This window comes from Aythya ferina, assembly GCF_964211825.1.
Source record: "Aythya ferina genome assembly, chromosome: 14".
NCBI lineage: Eukaryota > Metazoa > Chordata > Aves > Anseriformes > Anatidae > Aythya > Aythya ferina.
The window spans coordinates 13,925,078-13,949,218 of record NC_140312.1 but is presented as its reverse complement, the minus strand read 5'-3'; the positions used below and the strand labels follow the sequence as shown (position 1 = coordinate 13,949,218).

The window sequence follows — 24,141 nt, the reverse complement described above, 5'->3', positions numbered from 1 at the left end:
CGTTATGACAAGAATTGCCAAAATCCGAGGGAGCTCTACCTTAACCTTCCCCGCCCGAGGCAGCACACCGGCCTTAACTCCCTCCCAGCCGCACCTGAGCGCGGCGCCTCCCCTCACCGCCGCCCTTGCCCGTCAGGGCTGCGCCATTTCCCCGCCCGCCCGCCCGGACAAGATGGCGCCTCCCGCCCGCGGCGCCCACCTGCCCCCTGCCACCCCCCGGTCCCCGCGGGCCGGCGGCGCTCCCTCAGCCGCCCCCCGGCCGCCACCTCCCGGTCACCACCTCCCGGCCGCCCGCTCCGCCCCAACGGCCGCTCCCCCCCCGCTCCGCTCCGCCCCAACGGGCGGCCCCGGCGCGGCTCCGCTCTGCCCCCTACCCCCGGCCCCTCCCCGGCGCCGCTCGGGAAGATGGCGCTGCGCGGCCAGGTCGGTGCAGCCGGGACGGGGCACGGCGGGCAGGGAGCGGGGCTCGGGGACGGGGCTCGGGGGGCTGCGGAGGGGCTCCCCGCTGGGCAGCGAGGGGTGTCCGGGGAACCGCGGTGGCCGCGGAGGTGTGAGCGGGGTGGGCACGGTGGTGTCGGGCGGGCTGCGGGCTGGCAGCGCTGGCGGTGGCCGTGGTGGGAGTGGGGGCAGCGGCGGGGCGATGTCGGTGCCGGGGCTGTGCGGTGTATCCGCATCCCGTGCCGCGCGGCTGCTCGCCCGGCGCCGTGTTGGCTTCACCTTGGAGCTGCCCCGCGGCCGTGTGAGCTGTCAGCCCCTTCACGAAGGCGGTGGGGGGCTCCCCGCTCAACTTCTGCCCTGGGAGGCAGGGGCAGCCTCGCCCCGGGACTGCCCGAGGTGGGCAGCGGCTGGCAGCGGGGCAGTGATGGCTCCAGCAACAGAGGGAGAAGGGGGGGACGTGGGGGGAGGCGAGGGGCCTCGCAAGACTCTTGTTGAGCTGTCCTCCAGAGACCCTCGTGGCTTCGCTAGGTTGGTAGCAGCAGGCTTTGGAGGATGAGGGAGGCCATCTTAAGCATTTCTTTAAATATTTGGGCATCAGACATGCTGCATAAAAGAAGGAGCACGAAAATAGCGCCTGCCGCCACCTTCTACCTGCAGGGCTGCCTTTTGGACTGGCGTCTCGGCAGCTGGGCCCGTCCTGTTGCTCCTGCGTAGAGCTGGTGGAACTTTCTTAATGGAACGTTTTCAGTCAGAAAAATGCTGATCAAAATCAAAATGTTTGTGGGAATTTGTCAGTGTCAGCAGAACTTTAATCAGGAACCTACCTGGTTTGCTGCCAGTTTGCTTGGCTCCTTGGCTGCCTGCCCGGTGGGTTGCTGTGGAGCCGGGCCCCCAGCGCTTCTGGCCCTTGGCTCCTTTGCAGGCTAGGAGGAGAGCTGCCAGGGACTCCTGGGAGATGGGGACAGAAGTATCTGGGTAGTTTTATTTAGGTTATTCCAGAATTTTATGAAAGTGTGACGACCAGAAAAAAATTATCATCTTACTTTTCTCATTAGGATGTGAATCTCTTGCTTGGAAAATGTAACGCTTCCTTGCGATCAGAAGTGCCACTGCTTGTGGCAGTCCACTTCTGACACATGTAAAGCTGTTGTTGTTCAAGTGCTACATGCTCTTCATTGGTGCTGTTGTGGTTTTCTTAGGAGTCATCTTTGGGCTGTCAATAAGGGTTTGAGTAACAGAGGCTTCTGAAGGCATCAGGTTCATGTTCTGCATCACAGTAAAAAAAAAAAAAAAAAAAAGGGGGGGGGGGACAATGTCAGTCTTCTGTTTTCTTGAAGAAAGTATGTATGTATTTTATAGAGCTAGTGTAGACTTCTTGACACTCTCTCGACTTCTCCTTGATTTCTCTTTTTTCTTATTGAAGTTGAATAATACCTCTGTTGCTTTGCTGAAATTCTGTCATAGAGAAGATTGTTTTACTTGCTGGATTTCAGCTTGTCTCTGTTGGTGTCGCTGTCAGAATCAAGGAGAATCAGTCCGTCTCCTCGGTCTCACACAAAGCCTAACCCAGAGGACAAGCTCCTCGGCACTCAGAGAGTTATGAGCAGTTTCTGGCCATACCTCCAGCCTACCCATGAGGGACATTCTTTTGAGACCGGACGTATCCAGATAGAGCATTTCAGAGGTCTGAAGTTCATCAGTTTCAATTTCCAACAAGCCAACTTTTCTTTGAAAATTGTCTAGTTTTTGTTCAGGGATGCTTTAAAAAAAACATTGTCCTTTGGATCAAGTGTGACACTTCACAGTTTTAACATGTCAACAAGACATTAATTCTTACATTTGGCCTAAATTTCAGTGTATCCTTAATATACTAAAAGGGTGCATTAATGCATATTGTCGTGGTTTAACCCGGCCGGCAGCTAAGCACCACACAGCCGTTTGCTCACCCTCCCGCCTCCCTCTCTGAGGTGGGGGAGAGAAATGGGAAAGTGAAGCCTGTGGGGTGACATAAAGACAATTTATTAAGACAGGAAAATAATAATAACAACAATAATAATAATAATAATGATGATAATAGCACTACTACTAATAATGTGTACAAACAAGTGATGCACAATGCAATTGCTCACCACTCGCTGACCGATGCCCAGTCTAACCCCAAGCAGTCTGGCCCCCTCCCCCCGGCTAGCCACCCCTATATATTGTTTAGCATGACCCCAGATGGGATGGAATACCCCTTTGGCCAGTTTGGGTCACCTGTCCTGGGTCTGTCCCCTCCCAGCTCTTGCTGCACCCCCAGCCTGCCCGCTGGCAGGACAGAGCGAGAAGCTGAAACGTCCTTGGCTTGGTGTAAGCACTGCTCTGCAACAATTAAAACATTGGGGTGTTATCAGCACTCTTCTCATCCTAAGCCAAAACACAGCATTCTACCAGCTACTAGGAAGCAAATTAACTCTGTCCTGACTGAAACCAGGATACACATATGTTCCTGAAATCCACTTTTAGTTATTCTTGTGGAAATTTTTGCTTAGTGAGCTTATAAATAGTTGGACTATTTTAACATAAGTTATTATACTGATGGTTTCAGCCTCGGTGGTTGGGCTTACATCCTAGTTTTGTACTGTGCTTTTCCTGAACTTCTTGCTAAGTTACCTTTGTCCAGATCTGAAAATCAAATTTCAGATCAAATATGGAGGGTCTCTAACCTTTCCTCGTAATGATACAAGAATCTGAATCATGCTTCTCAAGTTGTGTTGGGATTGTTCCATTTCAGAAAGATGCATTGTAATTTATGCCTGAAAACTGTCTTTGTTAGATGTCCTTATTCCCACGTTATACCCCCATAATGTGTTTTTGTGTTGTATTACATTTTCCTTAATGTGAATGCTTGCATTTTATGAGCCTTAGGTTTCACTTTAATTCAAAATTCAGAAAAAGCTCAACAAAACCAAGGAATCTATATGGACAAAAACAAAAAGAAGAAAAATAGAAAAAATGACCCTTTTATACTAAGAAACATGTTTCTAAGGAATGGCATGCTTGGGTTAACATAACTGAATGTGTTTTGGTTGCCAAAGACACTATTATGGTCTTGGATTTTTAAAAGGCATTTGAGCTATGATAGAGGTGATGTTAGATTGTGCTAAACCAGATCTTGTATTTCAAGTACAAAATATCTTCTCAGAAGGGCTGGTAAACAGGATTTGGGCTCAAACTTTTAAATGAGGCTGGTCAAATACTGCATTAGGCTTATTGGTGTTCTTTTTCCCCACCTCTTTCTAGGCCGTGCTCAAGTCATGAAGTATTCACTAGGCACCTTCGAATGACAGGGCCAGTTCTTGATGAGGGTTCCACGGGCTTTGGAAAGCTGATGGATGCTCAAGTTTCTGTTTGTGTAGCAGTTTCCAAAACATGGCCAAAGGGTTCATCTCTCTTGTGAAACTGTCACTAGTAGATGTAAACCATATTCTTGACAGTGAAGATGCTTTTTGCTTTTTTTTTTTTCCTTTACTGAAATGCACTTTTCAACTTTGAAGTGGAGAGGAATTTTATCTCCTCTGTTGGTACTATCGCTTCTGAATTGTCCTGTCTTTCACTGATACTTGCATCCACAGATAAAGGCTGCTAATTTTTTCTAGGTGTAGTACTTTGATGAGCAGTTAAAGCTTTTAAAATTAAGTTTACCAGAAGTTTTCCAAACAGCATAACTCAAACTGTTCACTAGTCTCCATCTTCTCTTTTTTTTTTTTTTTTTTTTTTGGAAAAGATACAGATTTCCCATATGAAGACTAAGAATAACAGGTAGATTGAACCATATTATAAAACACTTTGATAGCTGAGAGAGTAAGATATACAAGCTTCATTTTCAGAGTTCTTTTTATTTTATTGTCACAGAAAACCTCTTCTCTTTTAGTAATTAAAATGCGAGTCACCTGGAAAGTTTAGCACAGGTAACAGTTCATATTACTGGTATGTAGCTAGTTTTATAAGCATTCAGAGGAATCTTTTGTGGTTGAATAATCTCCATAGAAATTTCAATTGTGTTCTTTTCTAACAGAGTCTGGCAGAACTAGAAGTACTATGTAACCACCTATATGAAGGAACAGATCTAGCACAGCGAATGCAAGCAGAGAAGGTACTCTTGGAGCTAATTAATAGCCCAGAATGTCTTAGCCAGTGCCAACTTTTATTAGAACAAGGAACAGTAAGTATCTGAAATACGTGTTATCCATAAATGTAATTGGAAGCTCACATAGGTTTCCCGGTGTTGGGCTGTTACTATGTCAGTACAATAACATCAAAATAGTTTTCCCTTTTTTTATACATATCTGTTTTGTAAATTTTTCTAACAAATTTCACATTTCAAAGCAGTCTTTGTAAGACTGGCAACATGTTGCATTAGAGATGACATGGACAAAAGGGAAGAGCATCTTAGCTTTCAGTTTCAGTGCTTTCAGAAGGTTGTAATCAGGGGTGTGTTACCTCTACAGCAGCGTTGGGACACAGTCTGGAATAACCTGGTATTGAACATCACCTGCTCCTGTTTCCAGCTTTCAGCTGCGATGGAAAAAAAGTTGTATAAAACACCCCACACCTTTAAACTGCTTACCTGTTGTCTGCTGATTTAAACCATTCTCTTCTCATTACGCAGTTCCATTTTTGGTGTTTAATTTCATGATTAAGAATAGATAAAGCGATGAGGGGGTTGATTCTGATTTGATAGTCCAAAGTGACCCCAGTGTAGTTCTCATCGTTTTTTAAATCATTCAAAGACAGCTGTTAAGATGCTCTGGATGTTTGGGAGATAGCAGTAATACCTGGGAAGAACTTGCCAAATCCATTAGGCTCTAGCGCATACTTCAGTAGTTCATTCAGCTCTAACATAATTTAATTGTTAAAAAAAAAAATGTTACACCTACAGAATTCATTATAGAAAAGTATTTAAATATTTACATTTATTGGGGTGTATTATGCCTGATCCTGTAATTAATTTGTACAGTAAAAATTGTTTCTGAGGAATCCGTTTTGGGTCAGTCGTTGAGCTCTGGATTAATTGCTTGACTGATGTCCTGTGAACCGGGCAGCTGAACAAGAGCAGTGAACCTGTGCCCACTTTCTGAAGTCCATGGTGTGGCAGCTGCTGTGCCTTGTCTGGTTTCTTGTGAAGCATTCCACTACACCTCGATTTCTGGCCTGGGTGCTGGAGACCATCATATGAGAAATTCTGTAGTGCCCAACATCTACTCATTTTAGAAACAGTCTTTGTGTACCTCTAATTTCTTCTTTTTATGTGATGTGTAGACAACTTAAGCACTTCCTTAAGAAAGTGTGTAAGGCATTTCAGGACTCTCACAATTTCAGGTACTGAATTACTACATATAAATGAAAAAAACTGTTCTGTGGTAAATTTGAAGTCAGGCTGAACAGACTCTGAATGTTTAAAAAAAAAAATGTCATAGCTTTATTCAACAGAATCATTTAGAATTATTTCAACAAAAATTATGATTTCCTGGAGTTGTCTGGTGTTTTGAACTATTAGCAGTATCTATAGTCTTAAGGCTTTTAATGGAACAAAGAGAACTTTCTATTGTGGTTTAAAAATCCTCAAATACTAAAGGTGTTGTACATTTCTTTTAAAAAGAAAAAAAAAAGGGGAAACGAGTATCTTTCATGCAGGACTAGACCAATCATCTCGTGGTTCTAAACTATTAAGTAGTGTAAAAGCGCAGGTTTCAAAACTAAAAGAACTGCAGATATAATAAAAGAACTTTTAGACAATTAGCTACCATCAAAAGGGGTAAAGTTTTTAGGACTCCACCTCTGGTACTGGTTCGGTTGTGTTTTATGATTATTTATAATTAAGCAAAAATAATACTAAAATACATCTTACATAAACTTTTGGTATACCTAAATGTAACCAAAATGTGATAACCACTGATATGACATTGTCTCTGCCTTTAATTATTGTACATTTAAATAATATATTTTGATATTTTTTGTAGACATCATATGCTCAGCTTCTAGCAGCAACATGCCTGTCTAAGCTTGTAAGCAGGGCATCTCCATTACCGGTTGAACAAAGGATTGACATCCGTAAGTACAGTTTGCAGTTAAAATTTCCTTACATTAGTTGTATCTAGTACTTCATATTACCACTGAAACTATCCAGTGGCTAATCTGTTTTTTTCTCTAGGTCTCTACATTTACCAAACTTGTTATTCGTTAGGGAGTCATTGTGAGAGTGTGAACATAATGGTCATTACGAGTTCTTTAATCACTTCTCTGCAAGTAATGAACATATAACATTTCTGAGTTTCAAAATTTAAATAAATAAATACGTTGGCTCAGATAATTTCACATTTTAACAAAAGTTCATTTTTGAGGACATACTTTGTCTTTATCCCACAAGATGATTAAGAGATTTAGTTCGTATTTGCAAAGGATAAAAGTTGCAGATACTGCTAGTACACCTGCCAGTCTCTTACATGTACCATTCCTCATGATCAGCTCTTGAGATTTGCATTAACATTTGTGAAGTGTTAACATTTGTAAAAAGCATGCCAGGGCAGGTTCTTACTTGCAGGATTGAGATGCTACAGAATTTTCCGTACTTTTAAGGATCTATGTTAATTTTCATAACCTAAAAAAGCAAGCAAGTACGTGTTGGGTTGAATAGTGAAAGGCTTTGCACGAGGAACATACAAGTTGTTACAGATATTTAGAAAGTCTCCACTGTTGTATCAATTCTGTGGATGGTAGTACTCTGAAATGCATGTCAGAGAATCCACTTCTGAGACAAGTTCTTTCGGTGTTCTTTTAGGTAAAAATCAGCTTTAATCAACTTCAATTACATACATTTTAACAGCTTTTGGAACAGGTTATTCTGCTAGTTAGAGAGGAATTTCTGTAGCTGAAATGTATATTTCTCAAGGAAATTCTCTGGGCTGAAGTGAGAACATTCAGTAGGGTCTCTTGTCTGAGAAGACTTCTGTGTACCTTGAGCTGGTTGTGAGAGCTACGGTTACATACTGAATAAATCAGTGCCACATGTATAAGATCAAAATGAAAAAATTACAGTATTTTTTACCTTCCATCATTCCTTGAATTCACTGACTATTGTCATGTGTGTCCTAGGATAGTGATCATGTACGTAATGTGCTTTGTGTTACTAGATGGTTAGCTGTATTGAATATAACATAACCTAGTTATTGTATTAAACAAAAGAATGTACCTTTTTTCAAATTCATGCCTTAGTTTTCTATTAGAACTATATCATTTTTATTTATTTTTTTTAACAGAAGACTAATGTTACTGATTTAAAAATGCTTCTTTACAGGAAATTACATTCTGAACTATGTAGCTTCTCAGCCCAAACTGGCTCCTTTTGTCATGCAAGCTCTTGTTCAAGTCATTGCTAAAATTACGAAATTAGGATGGTTTGAGGTACTGAAAGATCAACTTATCTTCAGAGATATTACTGCTGATGTAAAAAAATTTTTGCAGGTAGGAAACAATTGTTCACTTACGTATTTTTATGTTTAGAACTCTTCATTTTTTCATTGGCATGTTTTGTCATTAGGTTTTTACTCTTGAGTGGAAAAGATGTGAAGAGAATTACTTAAAACAGAAGATTGTTCTACGATGAAGATCAACACTGGTGTTCATGCTTGTGTATTGATGCCATTCACTATTCATAGTCCTGTTGAGTTTTTGTTGATTTTCTTTTTCCAAAACACTTCTTTGTACTGTGAATATAAACATCAACCTCTAATATCAAGCCATGCTATTTAATGCCTTCATTTTTTTTTTTTCAACTGTTGTGGAGATATATTTCTGATAAGCTATTAGCTCCAGCTAATTAGAAGACCTGATTAGAAGCAGTGTTACTGCACCATCTGAAGAATAAGAATGTCAAATGTTTTAAACGTTAATCTCAATTGTGCCAAACTGTTTACTAATTTAAATGTTTGGTCAAAAAGATAGATTTTTAACATTTTTAGAGCATTTTTTATTGTGATTTTTGTTACTGTTCTGCATAAGCAGTGGGAATTGACTAGCACTTCGATTTTTATCAGAAATCACTAGCAACCCCTGTGTCTGAGGCTACTGAGGAAAGCTTGTGTAAAGATGGAATTACAGTATGCAAAACTGTGGGACAGTGTATATTTGTTATGTGGTTGATCAAAGAATCACAGAATCATCTAGGTTGGAAGAGACCACCAAGATCACCTAGTCCAACCTCTGACCTAACACTAACCAGTCCTCCACTAAGCCATATCCCTAAGCTCTACATCTAAACATCTTTTAAAGACTTCCAGGGATGGTGACTCCACCACCTCCCTGGGCAGCCCATTCCAATGCCTCACAACCCTCTCAGTAAAGAAGTTCTTCCTAATATCCAACCTAAAACTCCCCTGGCACAACTTTAGCCCATTCCCCCTCATCCTGTCACCAGGCACGTGGGAGAACAGACCAACCCCCACCTCGCTACAGCCTCCCTTGAGGTACCTAAAAAGAGCGATAAGGTCGCCCCTGAGCCTCCTCTTCTCCAGGCTGAACAAGCCCAGCTCCCTCAGCCGCTCCTCGTAGGACTTGTTCTCCAGGCCCCTCACCAGCTTCGTCGCCCTTCTCTGTACCCGCTCAAGCACCTCCATGTCCTTCTTGTAGCGAGGGGCCCAAAACTGAGCACGGTACTCGAGGTGCGGCCTCACCAGAGCTGAGTACAGGGGGACGATCACCTCCCTAGCCCTGCTGGCCACACTGCTTCTGATACAAGCCAGGATGCCGTTGGCCTTCTTGGCCACCTGAGCACACTGCTGGCTCATATTCAGCCGACTGTCCACCATCACTCCCAGGTCCTTCTCTGCCTGGCAGCTCTCCAACCACTCATCTCCCAGCCTGTAGCTCTGCTTGGGGTTGTTGTGCCCCAGGTGCAGGACCCAGCACTTGGCCTTGTTGAACTTCATGCAGTTGACCTCAGCCCATCGGTCCAGCTTATCCAGATTGGATTGATGATTCATATTTGTGTGCATAGGTACTTTCCTACCTGCATATGCATGTTCTCTCTCTGTACATGTAGAGGGGTGAAAGAAAAAAAAAGGCTATTCTGTCTCTCCTAGGATTATGGTGTACAACATAGGGAGATAGGTAATCAATCTAGAGTGGTTTTTGTAACCATTTTGGCATTTGTATTTAGCCTATCACAAAAATTATCCATTCTAGAAAGTGATATGGGCAATCTGGGGAGGAAAGATAACTAATTTTCCCTCTCCAGTAATTGAATGAAGCAGGAATGTTCTTGTGTTACATTTCTTTCCACATTATTTCCTGTTTCCCCCTCTGGTCATCATTAGAGCAAAGAAGATGAGTTACAGGATAGAGAGGTGATCTTTATACATAGTATTTGAGAATTGGAAAGAACAGGGTGTAGTCATTCATTCACTGTTCACTAGGCAAACTTACATGTCAAATCTAGAGTAAGTACAATCAGACATGGTAGCTAATGATATATATAATAGACAGCATCTTCTGTGAAGTAAGTTCAGGGAAAGTGATCATATGGTTTATTAGCCCGACAATTAATTTTATGTTTAATATTTATATAAATGTTCCCTAAAAAATGCTGGGAGATAGCTAATCTGCATTGAAAGTTATTTCTGATGTCTATGTAGACGTTAAGCCTAATACTTATCTTAAGAAAAGAAGTATCAGAAAATGTAAAGTATTTGGAGATTTACTTCCAAAATGATCCATTATTTGTGTATGTCTTGGTGATTCTGGCAGCTCTGCAAGAAAATAAGGAGTTAGTTTGTCTTTTTTGCCACTGAGCTTATCTTACTTGTATTGCAGTCTGATTTTGTTCATAGTACTATTCAAATTACTGTAGGTTTTGAGTTACATTGGGAATGTGTAATAAAAGATAAGCTGCAATATCTCGTTTATTAAAAACAAACTCAAGTATACTGCTCCACCGTTTTGCAGTTATTTTTATGAATGTACTGTAATTGGATTTTGCATTTATTATTAAAATGATTGCAGTGTGACTCTTTGGTGTGTAGTTCATTAAAAATGGAGATTTAAATGCAAAATTTAGCTTCTTAAGAGATTTCTTTAGTTAAATTAAGAATTCCTGTGGAAAAGGAAATTAAGCCATATATCTACTAGCGAATTAAATTTTATATAAAAATTGAAAAATAATCCCTAAATAATACTGATACATATTGATAATTAGCAAATGGTAGCTTCAAATACTTCCACGTTAACATTCCAGATTGAAGTTCATCCAGTGTGAATTCGAGTGTGGTTTAATACAGTAAAAGAGATTATAGACTCTAGATCTCCAATTCTGTTCTCAGTTCCTCCATAATTCATCACAACAGCTTTCCACACCAGTGAAAAAAGAGAGGTTGCATTTTCAATTTTTACAGATTTATGTGATCAAAGGAACATTCATGCAAAATGTAAAAGAAACTTCGGTGCTCAAATTATAAGATGTTTAATCTTATTGAAAAGGCAGTTAGGGCAACAGTACAAATCTTGCCTGAGGGCTCTGCAAACTTTTTCCTTTTGGTTTGATTTGGTGTAAGTGATATTACAGAATAGATGACTGTGAAAAATGAGTCCAGTGAAGAGTATCAGCCAGATTCTTCATTAATTGAACTTTGGTTGCTCTTAAGAGTTTCCAAAATAATGAGTTCGGCTGTGACAAATTGAATTTTGGACACCGAGGGAGCCGAGGCTGCAGACTTCAGCTATGCAAGTAGACATAGGTCTTCACAATTAAATCAGTGGCAAGGCCTAATTGCAGTTGATTTTAATTATTTTTAACAAAGCAGATTTGCTTAATAAATGCTTTGTAGTAGATCAGTAAGGACAACTAAATGTAAAATTCTACCTTCTACTTGATTTTCAAAGCATTCCAAGGGCCTTAACTATTATCGATCAGGTCACACCCTTAGATACAAGTAGTTGGTATCTACTGCCTCCCTTTCTACACACGTTTTTGGAAATGGAATGTATCACTTAATTCAAGGGCATGCATTGCAGGGTACTGTGGAGAGAAGAGAATGAAGTTTTGTTTATCTACATCTCATAACTACATTATTTTTCTGAGATTGCCCTGTGATTGTCTTCATCCATGCATGGCTTAATTTTTTTAATGGTTTGAATTTTTATGCAGTTCACCGTATCAGTTCTGGAAGACTGAGCAAACCTTTTAGAAATGTGTAATAGTGAATTTCTAGGTTGTGGTTGCTTAGATTGTTTTCAGGCAGATTTTTTTTATCATACCATTCTTAAGTTTTATGATGAGTTTTTTTTTCAGAGTTAATTAAGGAGCATAATGTCCAATTCTATTAATGTGATAGAGGTTGTCACGAAAGACTTCTAAACAACTTAGCATATCTCAGCCTAATAATTCCTCTTGTTTCTATGTTGATAAATTTTAAGTACCTGCAGTGGTATTTGAGCAATCATATATATATATATATATATATATATATATATATATTTTTTTTTTTTTTTTCCTCTGTAGGGCACCGTGGACCATTATATAATTGGAGTAATGATTCTCTCAGAACTGACTCAGGAAATGAACCTAGTAAGCATGTGTGTTTGTTTTTTCTTTCTGCAAGGGATGTATGTATTAGCGATGCAGCAGCATGTCACATGTGTCTGCCTTTCATAAAAATGTTAGGAGAAACACTGCTTAGACATAAACTGATTAACACCCCTTCTAACCTCTACCAAAATATATAGAGAGAGATTGATAATGCACAGACTGCACCCGTACCAGATATGTGCCGTATCTGCTACAGGGTAGTGTTTCTCATCCCTTTCACTAGAACTAGTAAGGAGAACTGAAAAATCAACTCTTTTAAATTTATTTCTGCTAATGATTCTATTTTGTGATCTTGACCTGAGGAAGTGCTTCAGACCTTTCCATCCAGAGAGTGGCAGCCTCGAAGGGGAAATAGAAGCAGGCACTTTAGGAAGCTGCCAAGTTCTAGCTTTGCTGTTGGACTATATTTTTTCTTTTCTAGTGTAAAATAATTTACCTGCCAGATGCACGTATCATTTAGTTTTAGCAGAGCAGGGAGCATTGTTGATAATATTGTAACTTTTCTTAGGTTGATTATTCAAGACCTTCAGCAAAACATCGTAAAATAGCTACCTCATTCCGTGACACGTCTTTAAAGGACATACTGATGCTTGCGTGCTCTCTTTTAAAAGAGGTGAGGCTGTTTACAGTTAATATTTAAGTTGTTAACTTCATAATTGTTCCAGTTTGAATCACCAGTATTTTCCGAGTCACTGAATTCTGTACTTCAGTGGATTATGTGGCACCCAATTAAGCTCAAGACCAAACAATATTCAAAGATAAAAATTTTAGTCTTCTTCCCTTCCTCTGTCTCTCTTGCTCTTGCTCTCAGTGTTTCTGCCTGTACCACCTCCCTCTCTCTTTATACCTTGCCATAAAAGATGAACTATCTAAATCCTGAGTGATGTTTCAATGATTTCCTTTCCTTCATTGTCCATGTTTTCTTTAATTTAATTTTATCTTGATTTGCTGGGCCTTCCATCTCAATATTTGCTGAAAGAATTATTTATTGAACTATGAGCCACCAAGAAGAAAGACAATTCTCCATCTTGTGGTATGGCTTAAGGTGGTTTCCTCCTTTGCTAGTTCCATCATCTTCTCTGTAACGTTTGAGATAATTGAAGGTTCGGCCTTCTCAGAACCTAGACAGGAGGCTCTGAGAAGTCTATATATATTGTTATATAACAATTAAATAAAGGGTAAGCCCTCGCTTCTGAAGAGGGATTGCTCTGCTAATTTACAGAGGCTGTTCTAAATATGTGTTGGAATTCCAAGTTAATAGAGAAATCAAATATCATTTAAAAGATGAATTAATTTTTTTTTGGAAGAATGTGTAATCTTACTAGATATACTAAACCCAATTGCACAGGAAGATAATAAATGTGTTTATGAGAACTTCCTAGCTTTATTCAACTTCAGCTGGTCTTACAGGTATTTTTTCAGTCTTCCATATGTTGAGAGGTTTGTCAGATTCACATCACACAGATAATCTGGACAAAAGCGTATGAAATATTAATTGGCATTTTTGTAATGCCAACTTGAGTAGAGGAAGCCAATTTTAGAAATACTTATCAGCATCTATAGTACACTGAAAAATACACTCAACTGCTAATTATGGAGTCACTAAAATAATTCCAACCTATTGCATGCAAGAGTATGAAAGTTAGGAGCAGATTGGTAGCAAAACAGGTAATTTTCATTCCTATATCATCTGAATTTTAAAACCTTTTTGTTGATAAAATTGAGAAATATGATTTGAGTATAAATAGGGAGCAGATGAACTAGGTAAAAAGTTGTTGCATCCACTGTATTTTATTTTTTTTTTAAACAAAATTATGATAATTTTCTTTTCTAATGTTCAAGAACTCCAACAGTGACTAATGAATTGGAGGCTTATTTTTAGTGCCTTTATATTGTTCTTGTAATTTTGAGGCAGTAACTTTCTTTAAGATAAAATGTTGCTTAAATTACAGAAGCAGATCAGTAAAAAGGTGTACTTACAGTATGCTCAGTGTAGATTTCCAAATCCCAAAAGCTCATTTTGCTTACAAAATACGTTTTTATTCTGACACTACAGCGGTTATAATGCGATGGAGACAGACAGCTGTGTTCATACAGAAGTTGTAAATAGCTGTATTCAGATTACATACAGACTATTCATTGTTTGCTTTTTTTCTTTGTTTTGTGTGTGTGTTTTTTTGTTGTTGTTGTTTAGTTTAGTTTTGTTTTTAATTTTAGTGTGAGGTTTTCCTAGACATATCAAAGGAATTAGCAGCCTGGACAATCTTAGGCATTGAACTGAAATAACCTCCAACAACAAAAACCCACAGTTGTTGCAATAATTCTTAACCATATGATAGACGTGACATATACACCATGCTGGTCTGAAGTAACTGAAAAACATGAAATATTACTGTTTAATTTTTGCAATGAACATCAACAGTATTTTACCAGGCTGTATCAATGACATGCTGCATTTTGCCTATAAGTACTTTATATCAAAGAGTTATTTCACTAGTCTTTTAAAAATATGTATAAGGCCTGGAGTTTTAGCTTGATGTGAATGATGTCTCTTACCTGGTAATAATAATTTTTCCCCTTGTCTATAAGGAGTACTGTATGTTTTATAGTTAAAGGATTTAGTTTTTTCTTAGTATGTGTTCTCTTGCTGTGGACTTTGAAGTTTTACGTCCAAACAATTTCCTTTTCAAAACTGTTTATAAAACATGTTCTGTGCAGGTGACCTGACAAAATGTTTTTTCTCCTTAGCTCTTGGCAAAACCTTTAACCATTCAGGACCGACAGCAAGAAAGTCTAGCCATGCATCTTCTGAAGCTTGTGTTAAACTGTCTTAATTTTGATTTCATTGGAAATTCAGCTGATGAATCTGCAGATGACCTATGCACTGTGCAGATTCCAACAAACTGGAGAACAAGTAAGAAAGGATCATAACTGTTAGTAGTCTGAAGCATTCTACACTCACTGTTTAACTACTTTTGTCACAATACTTGCAAATATAAAATCCTTTTTTATGTGGAGTAGAGTTTTTTACTGGTGAGTTATTGGGAAACCTCTTCTGCTATTTCTCTCACACTTTTCCTATTGTTATCTTTACAGACAGAGATAATGAATGTGGTCTATAACATAGGTATTCACAGTAAATCAAATTACTCTAACTAGACACACTGAACACTATTCTCATCCCTGAGATATGAACACCTTGAAGAGGTACAGCATTTATAGCATGTCTGCTTTCTTTCCTCTTCTTCCTGATAAGAAAACCGTGTGTGTGTGTTTGTTTATTTGTTTATTTAAGTCTGCTTGTTTTCTTTAGAATGTGAATTTGTTAATGAAGGCAGCAGAAGGGCTGCATCTTGGTTCTTGGGCTCTAGAGTTTTGACTTCGTGGACTCGCACAGTGCAGATGGCAGTGTAGCATAAATACATCCAAGCTAGCTTTAATGAAATTACCTTGGGTGATGGAAGCAGTATATACCAGCAGTATGGAGTTCCTTGTAGACTAATTTATCCTGCTTCTTGGCAAAATAAATTAGCCAGCTTGGAAGTCTGTTACTTGTAACAAAAGCAGCTACACAGATTCATGTAACCAAGATGGGAGTTTAAATCTGGCTTACTTAGAGGCATGGAATCATAGAATATCCTGAGTTGGAAGGAAACCTCAAAGATCATTGGGTCCAAGTCCTGGCTTCATGCAGGACTGCCTATAAATTAAACCATGTCTGAGAACCTCGTCCAAATGTTTCTTGACCAAGCTTGATGTGGTGACCACATCCCTGGGCAGCCTGTCCCAGTGCCCGACCACCTCTGGGTGCAGAACCTTTCCCTAACCCCCAGCCAGACCCTCCCCTGTCCCAGCTCCATGCCGTTCCCTCGGGTCCTGTCGCTGTCCCCAGAGAGCAGAGCTCAGCGCCTGCCCCTCCGCTCCCCTCGTGAGGGAGCTGCAGGCCGCCATGAGGCCTCCCCTCGGCCTGCTGTGCTCTGGGCTGAGCACACCAAGGGACCTCAGCGTCCTTGGTGCGTCTTGCCCTCCAGACCTTTCACAATCTTTGTTGCCCTACTTGAATAAAATCGCACTGTAGTGTTTGATACTGCTTTTGATATCAACTGTATTATTCTTCATCAGTTTCCACGTGTAACTTCATTCTTTCTCCCCTAATGTACGGAAGCCTCTAATTACAGTGTGAGGTACATCAAAGGATATGGCAAGCAGGGGAATACTGATGAAAGTCTGAATTTACCCAAGTGATAGCAATTTACCAAGACAACCTGGAGAAGTGAAGGGGAGAGGTTTTTCCTAAGATTTTAGTTTAGATGCTTTAAATCCTCCATGGATCTTCTTTTTTTCATTAAACTCTAGGAGTGTGTTAGGAAATTAATGTTTTTTATGTTACATTATTTTACACAAGGCTTCATAAAAATAATGTTTACACATTGAACAACTTTGGAATGTTTCCTGATTTGTGGGATTATATCATTATGAATTATCAATGAATTTTTTCTACCCTCTTGTTGCTTTTTCATGAAGGAGGGTAACACTATAGTTCATTTGATGTGCTTCCATGGTGAATGGGTAACAGAGTCTTTAAAGTATTTTCTGTTTATGTGCCTATAGACTCTAGGGTAGTCTGGGTATCTTTAAGGACTTGCCTTTACTTACGTATACACGAAACTAATTCTTATTATCTGGTACCTGTCATAGTGTTGTACTGTAGTAACCTGAAGAAATCAGTGACCTATGTCTACTACAGAATAGCATTCTGTAGACAACAGACAGAGTATTGCATAATCTACAGTTTAAGGAAGGTGTTCTTTATGAGCTATAGAATAGATGTGATAAAAAGAGAACAGTGTTATACTGTACAATGAGCTGATTAATGCATCTATCCATAGTTTATTCTCAACTACGGTGATATCTCATTCTTGGGCGTTGTGTATTTTTTTGTTGTTAAAAAGGAGATAATTCTGTTGAAATAAAGATACATGGTTATTGCTGGCAGAAAGTGGTAAAACCAACTTATCTTTTTCCTTAGTTTTCCTGGAGCCAGGGACCTTGGACCTGTTTTTTGATTTGTATCATTCCCTTCCACCAATGCTGTCTCAGTTAGTAAGTGAAACAGTGATTTACACTCAAATAATGATGGTAAATAGTCTTTTTTTTTATATCTGTACTTTCTCCAGAAGACCCTGTTTCATTCTGTGCATTAGCATATTATGAGTCCCACAACCATTAACTCACTGGTTCAGTGCCCAGTCACAATGTCTTCTCTTCAGCCTTGGTTTTCATTTCTGAGTCTGAAAGCATTCAAACCCTTCCAGTTTCAGTACTACTATGCCACACAGAAAGTATCTTCCTAATTACTTTGAAGTCATAAGCTGTTGTAATAGAGATTTTTAAAACTGAGCCATAGTTATGTACAATGATCTTACAGACATTGCTGGAAAAATAATCTTCAGTCACTGAACGTAATACAGACATCAGTAGATTGGATTGCTCCAAGCAATAAGAGATCATTATTCTGAAAATTTATTTTTTTAAATCTTACAATTGTTTTATTCTTTAGGCACTTTCTTGTTTAGTTCAGTTTGCTTCTACGAGGAGATCTTTATTCAGCAATCCAGAACGTGCCAAGTATCTTGGCAATCTAATCAAAGGAGTGAAACAAATACTTGAAAATCCGCAGGTATCTATCTTTTTATTTTTGATTCTGTTTATTTGAAATGCTGAAACAGATGTGGATTTGTTTTTCCAGTCACAATTGTCATTAATTTATTGAATCTATTAAAACCACTCTCAGCCAGCCATCTGTTTGTTTTGATTTCCTATTCAAAACAAAGAGGGAAAAAAAGAAACTATGTAAATAAAGTTGTCAGCTGATCAGCCATAGTGCTGTGAAATTTCTACTAGATTAAGCTGTTAACTTCTACAAATTTGCTTCTTCAAATTTAGGGTTTATCTGATCCGGGTACTTACCATGAATTCTGTCGGTTTTTGGCTCGGCTAAAGACGAACTATCAACTGGGAGAGCTGGTAATGGTGAAAGATTACCCAGAAGTTATCCAGCTCATAGCAAATTTTACTATTACTAGCTTGCAGGTAAGAATGTATACTGAAGTTTTCTGTTTTCTTCAGCTCTTGAAAGACAGTGTCAATCCTGGTTCTCTGCATTGGTGTGGCTTTTTTTTTTTTTTTTTTTTTTTGAGGACTTGGTAAAGCTTGCCTTTACATAAAAACGTATTTTCATAGTGGTGTAACTTATAAATTATTTGCAGCTGATTCCCACTCTTCCTGTGGAGTTTTGTTATGGGAGCAGATTTAAAGAAAGACAATGGAAATGGGTCATAGACATTAATCCTCAAGCTTTAGTCTTTACTCTCAAAAAAATCCAACAAACTAGATCCTCTGTCAAAACATAAAATGGTTACACCTGTGCTCCCATTTAACCTTTGAAATGCCTACACTGAGTAGATCCCTGGGGTTCGGCTTTTGCATCTATCTATGTATCTCGATGTATCACGCACATACATGTATACAAACATACGCACAGTTGTTTATATGCTGAGCTACTGAGTTGGAATCAGAAGCTAGGTGGAGTGCTATTCAAATTTTTGAGGGCTCTACATAAGAAGGACAGAGGGAGGACATGATCCTGAAAGACAGGGTCAAGATTCTCAGTGTTAAAAAAAAAAAAAAAAAATCACAGCTTTATTTTTGAAACACATCAAGAAAAATGCATGCTCACTAATGTGAGAAACACTCTGTAGCCAATAACTTAGGCTCAGGCGAGGATCTCAGTGAAGTAGTAATTTTTATTCGTGATTACAATGGTGGGCGTCCCACAAGCAGGAGAGCGCACCTACTTGTTCCAAAGCACAGTTTATATACCTTTTTTTCCTCTGAGGACTGGGACCCTTCCCTGTTTCCCCATTGACTGGGTAATCCAGGTTCACAATCTATCTGGCGCTTCATAGACAATACATGGCTTTCAGTTGCCTGCCTGCTATAAGTCAAATTTCTTTTGACTTTTATACTCTTTGAGGTGGTAATGTTTCTTACACGGTGGTTTCTGCCTAATTGCTCTAAGGATTCTGGTTGTCTGTGTTTTACAAGGTAGGCTGCCAAGCTTTCTTATCACTGCAAGCATATCTCAATACCATATTCCTTTCCTCTAAACAATGTAACTCTGCAAAAAAAGCATTTCTATTCCCACACTGAGTAATAGTGCAATTGCTATTTTTACATCTCCTCCAGAGGCTTTCTCTAATCTTCAGAATAGCAGTAGCAGATAACCACCTTTAGGAGAAGATTTTGGCCTTTAAATTCCTGAATGGCCGTTTGCAGCTCTATAAACTTGGAAGAAAAAAGAAGGTTGAGATGCATTTCTGTACTTTACATTCCCTACTGGGTTGCTCTAGACAGTTCCCTACTCGATGTTTAGGATTTTTGAATGGCCCTTTCACAACACTTAAATCTCACCATGTACTAAGGATCTAGGCCTCGCTCTGAGCTTGCTGTTGTGGATTTCACCTGAGGGAGGTGGGAGTCCCTGCAAATACCATACTGCAATTACTACATAGTCTGTAACGTGTGCCATCGTATGTTTCAGTTCTGTCTGGGTCCTTCAATGGTTGTGTGAATGAATAAGACTGCTAAAGATAAAAACATTGAGTTTCACAATTAAAATTTCACACTGGGATGCTTTAACAGACGTGTGTTTTGTTTTCTTATAGCACTGGGAGTTTGCTCCAAACAGCGTTCATTATTTGCTAACTCTGTGGCAAAGAATGGTGGCATCTGTACCTTTTGTGAAAACGGCAGAACCCCACCTCTTAGACACATACGCACCTGAGATAACAAAAGCTTATATTACTTCTAGACTGGATTGTGTTCCTGTAGTTATAAGGTAAACTCGAAATTGCAATTTGTAATATAGAACGTTACATTTTCTGATTTATTGGTGTATTGTATTTTGGTTATGTTTAAAATCTATGTACAAAGTACTGCGGTGATTTCTTTAGATTATCTTAATTAGTAGATGCTGATTTATTCCTTTTACCTATAATTTGTGCCAAAATCAACTGTAAGTCCTAGTTGGTTTTCTTCTCGTAGTCCTTGTATTTTGGAAAAAGCCTTTAATTCCTTTCTTTCTTTTTTTGAAGAATATCTAAATTAACTCTTTCACCTGTGACCTGTTTATGTGTACTGCTACACGAGTCACTTTCTAGGGCTGTGGAGTGTAAAGCAGTGAGGGGAAGCAGAAGGAAGTCCATGCATAGGGAAAGTATCAGGCCAAGTAGAACAAGCTCTAGTGGCAAGACTGAAATTGTCCTACTTCATGTCTTAGCTCATATCTGTTTTTATACTTAAAGCATATCATATAATCCACACTATAATAAAACAAATTTTTAAAAAGTGTCTAGATTGCTGAAAGGATTTAGTTTTCTCTGAGGGCTTTTATGAATTCCTACTAGAGAGATATTGTGTCAGACTGCGGGACTGCAGAACAAGCCACATCTGCTTTGCCTTCTCAGTTTTCAGTTGCTGAGATGATGTCATTTATTCTGTTTGTGTGAGGAAGTACATTTAGCTTCACCATTGTTATCCTTTTGTCTCAGCTTAGCCAAACTCTTCTGTCTGCAATTCATGTAACCTGTCATCTCACTTCTTAGAGACAAAGCTATAGTTGGTATTACTTGCCTGAGGTTATCACCCTAGTTGTGTTAAAGGCTGACTTCCTAATGGTTTAAAATTGTGAGCTTCCACTGTTCCAGTGCTAGGACATGGAAGAGCAAGCAACTTATTGTATGTACAGTTAGTTTTATCTGGTCATTTCTCAACCAGACTAAACTTCTTTGGCATTATAAAGTTATCTTCTCAGTTTTGCTTTTCTGTGATGTATTCTCAGGGTGACACTTTTTGGCTCAGCTTTCTCCCCTACTGAGTGGTGTGCTCCATATCAGCTTTCAGACATGAAGCACTCAGGTCTGAGCTTCTGGATTGCACCATCTTGCATGAGCAGCTCCATGAAAATATGTTATTGTCTTCAACAGCACTGAAAGTTCAGTTTCTTTTAGTTTGGCACTGACAAGGGATTCTTCTGGATGTTCTTGTTACTTCGTTCTTTGCTGGAAGAAACTTTCTAATCTGTGAAAAAAGCCATCAGGAAAAAAGATGAGGAGAGTACTGATCTTAGACCAGTTTGTGTCGTTCGTAAGACAGTCTTAATTCTGTGAGTGTGTAACCATTCTCAGCTGTAAGTAATTTGTGTATCTTCCTAGTATTGTCATACTCTCTTCTGTGATGAAGATCCTCTGTTGTGGTATTTCTGTAGACAGTAATATCTAGTGTACACTTTAATCTCAAATGTCTAGGCCATCCTTGAGAAACACAGGACATCTGGGAGTTGATTCCAAAAGACTTCTTCTCTTTGCTCAAAGGACATTAATTGGTGTCTTTGCAAACAAGTCCTGTTTTTTGGAATGACCATTTTCTGTACACACCAGTATGGTTGATACCATTACCCTGCATTCAGGGGCCATCCAGCTGGTCCTTAAGACAGAGAAGGAATCTCAGCTGTTTTACATTGTTCAACATTTGGGTATTAGCACTGGGGCGCATTAATCCATGTGTATGCAGAGGGGACCAGTCTGAATAAGCCTGGTGGGTGTTAAATCAGAAAAAAGATACCTCCATCCTCATGATTTAATATTTTAATATCAAGAAGATACATCTTATTGGAAAGAAGCAGTTCCCAACTTCATGTGTAACATTGCAAGGTCAGCGAGTTCATTAACTTCACAGCCTTTATACTTTTGAAGTGTTGCCTAAATATTGAGATTTCAGCTTTTTTGTTTGTTTTTGTTTGTTTTTAAGATACAGTGTAGATTTTTATTTTCACAGCCTGCTTGACTGATTTTCTTTTGAGTGCTGTGTTCACCCTGCAAAGTCACACTTACATTCATTTACATGAAGATGGGATCCAAGAATCATAGGATGGTTTGGGTTGAAGAGACCTTAAAGATCATCTTGTTCCAACCCCCCTGCCACAGGCAGAGACACCACCCATTAAATCAGGTTGCTCAAAGCCCCGTCCAACCTGGCCTTGAACACTTCCAGGGATGGGGCATCCACAGCTTCTCTGGTCAGCCTGTTCCAGTGCCTCACTGCCCTCTGAGTGAAGAATTTCTTCCTAACATCTCTTTTAAGTCTACCATCATTTAATTAAAGCTGTTACCCCTTGTCCTGTTGCTACCCTGATTGACAAGGAGTCCCTCCCCAGCTTTCCTGGAGCCCTCCCTTAGGTACTGGAAGGCAGCTGTAAGGTCTCCCTGGAGCCTTGTTTTCTCCAGGCTGAACAACTCCAGCTCCCTCAGTCTGTTTGCATAGGAGAGGGGCTCCAACCCCTGGATCATCTTTGTGGCCTCCTCTGGGCTCATTCTAATACATCCACGTCCTTCTTGTGCTGGGGCCCCGGAGCTGAACACAGGGCTCCAGGTGGGGTCTCATGAGAGCAGAGGGGCAGAATCCCTTCCATCGCCCTGCTGGCCATGCTGCTTTTGGGTACGGGGGACTTTCTGGACTGCAAGCGCACACTGCTGGCTCAGGTCGAGCTTCTCATCCACCAACACTTCCAGGTCCTTCTCGGGGCTGCTCTCAATCCATCTTCAACCCAACCTGTGTTGTCTGTGCTTGGGCTTGCCCCAGCCCAGCAGCAGGACCTTGCACTTGGCCTTGCTGAACCCCATTAGGTCCACACAGCCCCACCTCTCAGGCCTGCCCAGGTCCCTCTGGATGCCATCCCTTCCCTCCTCCGTGCCGACCACACCGCACAGCTCGGTGTCATCAGCAAATGTGCTGAGCGTGCACTCTATTTTACTGTCCACATCACCAGCAAATAAGTTAAACAGCGCCAGTCCCAGATGCTTTATCTATATCCAGTAGAGCATTTCTGAAGACTACAGTTTTTTCATTCCCTATGCAACAAAAGAGTAACTTTCTAATGAATAAACCTTCCTTACTGTGATTTGTGTAAAGAGTATAGGTACACTTTAGGGCAAGAACTATTGGTGTTTTTGTTCCAGGCATTCTGTAGGATCACAGCTTGCTTGCAGCAGAACCTGTAATAAAGCTGCTGCATGGAACTTTACTGAAGCTTGCTCCTTGGCTTTGGTATCATGGTCTTATGCTTAATTTGATGAACATGCAAAATCCATTTCTGCTATGTATTTCATTCTTTCCCATCATCATCCTCTGAAAAATGTGCTGCTTGTTAGGCACAGACAGGCACAGAAGACCTCAGGTCTTCAGGATTTACCTTTCCGTGTTTATGCTGCCAATTTCATCTCCTCTCTGCCTTGCAGTTCTTTGCATTTTGAACTGTATGTTAAGAGATTGTTGTGGTGTAGATGTGTATGGGTGTGTATGTAAAGCAAATGAGATCTTGTGTCTGTCTGCTGTGTGTAAAAGCTGCGAAGGTTTTCACAGGTAGTTCAGCAGTTGGCTGACAGTGGTGCAAGGTCTGGATGGGAAAGCAAAGAATCAGCTTTCAAGAAATAGTAGCTAAGTGGTTACTTTTTGTCTCTATTCCAGAGATGGTTTAGAAGATCCACTGGATGATACAGCTACAGTTTTCCAACAACTGGAGCAGCTGTGCACAGTTAGCAGGTGTGAATATGAAAAGACCTGTACACTTCTTGTACAGTTGTTTGACCAAAATGCACAAAACTACCAAAAACTATTGCACTCTTCTAGTAGGAATCCATTAGAAATCACAGTCCAGGAAGGTTAGTATTTAATTTAATTTTTAGACTGTGTTTTATGTGCTAATAAAAATATCCTTGCGTATGAAGCAGCAGTAATCATGTGGCAGATGTCCCTACATCTTTTCTGGAACAAGAAATTCATGTTCCAAGTAACCTTGCACCACATTTCCACCGTTTTTATGTTAAATAGATGTATTGGCAGTCGATATGTTTAATATCTTGTTACATCTTTAGAATGTAGGCATGAGAGCTGTAAAAACTTTTAATTTCTGAAAATCAACATTTTAGTGCCCCAGGTGGCCTCATGGGAACCAGCTGCAACTT

General features: G+C 39.9%; 1 protein-coding gene across 2 annotated transcripts in view; it reads left to right on the top strand.

Moving 5' to 3' along the window:
* The first annotated feature begins 265 nt into the window (after window positions 1-265).
* The window catches only part of RANBP17 (RAN binding protein 17), a 162,752-nt gene continuing 138,876 nt past the window's right edge, over window positions 266-24,141 (top strand). For both annotated transcript variants that reach the window (XM_084535479.1, XM_084535478.1), the window contains exons 1-12: window positions 266-423; window positions 4,496-4,642; window positions 6,441-6,531; window positions 7,775-7,941; window positions 11,972-12,037; window positions 12,567-12,671; window positions 14,807-14,972; window positions 17,088-17,161; window positions 17,619-17,738; window positions 18,005-18,151; window positions 19,786-19,958; window positions 23,645-23,838. In XM_084535479.1, coding sequence (XP_084391605.1) covers window positions 406-423; window positions 4,496-4,642; window positions 6,441-6,531; window positions 7,775-7,941; window positions 11,972-12,037; window positions 12,567-12,671; window positions 14,807-14,972; window positions 17,088-17,161; window positions 17,619-17,738; window positions 18,005-18,151; window positions 19,786-19,958; window positions 23,645-23,838 — 1,468 coding nt within the window. In that variant the 5' untranslated portion in view covers window positions 266-405. The remainder of the gene's footprint in view (window positions 424-4,495; window positions 4,643-6,440; window positions 6,532-7,774; window positions 7,942-11,971; window positions 12,038-12,566; window positions 12,672-14,806; window positions 14,973-17,087; window positions 17,162-17,618; window positions 17,739-18,004; window positions 18,152-19,785; window positions 19,959-23,644; window positions 23,839-24,141) is intronic.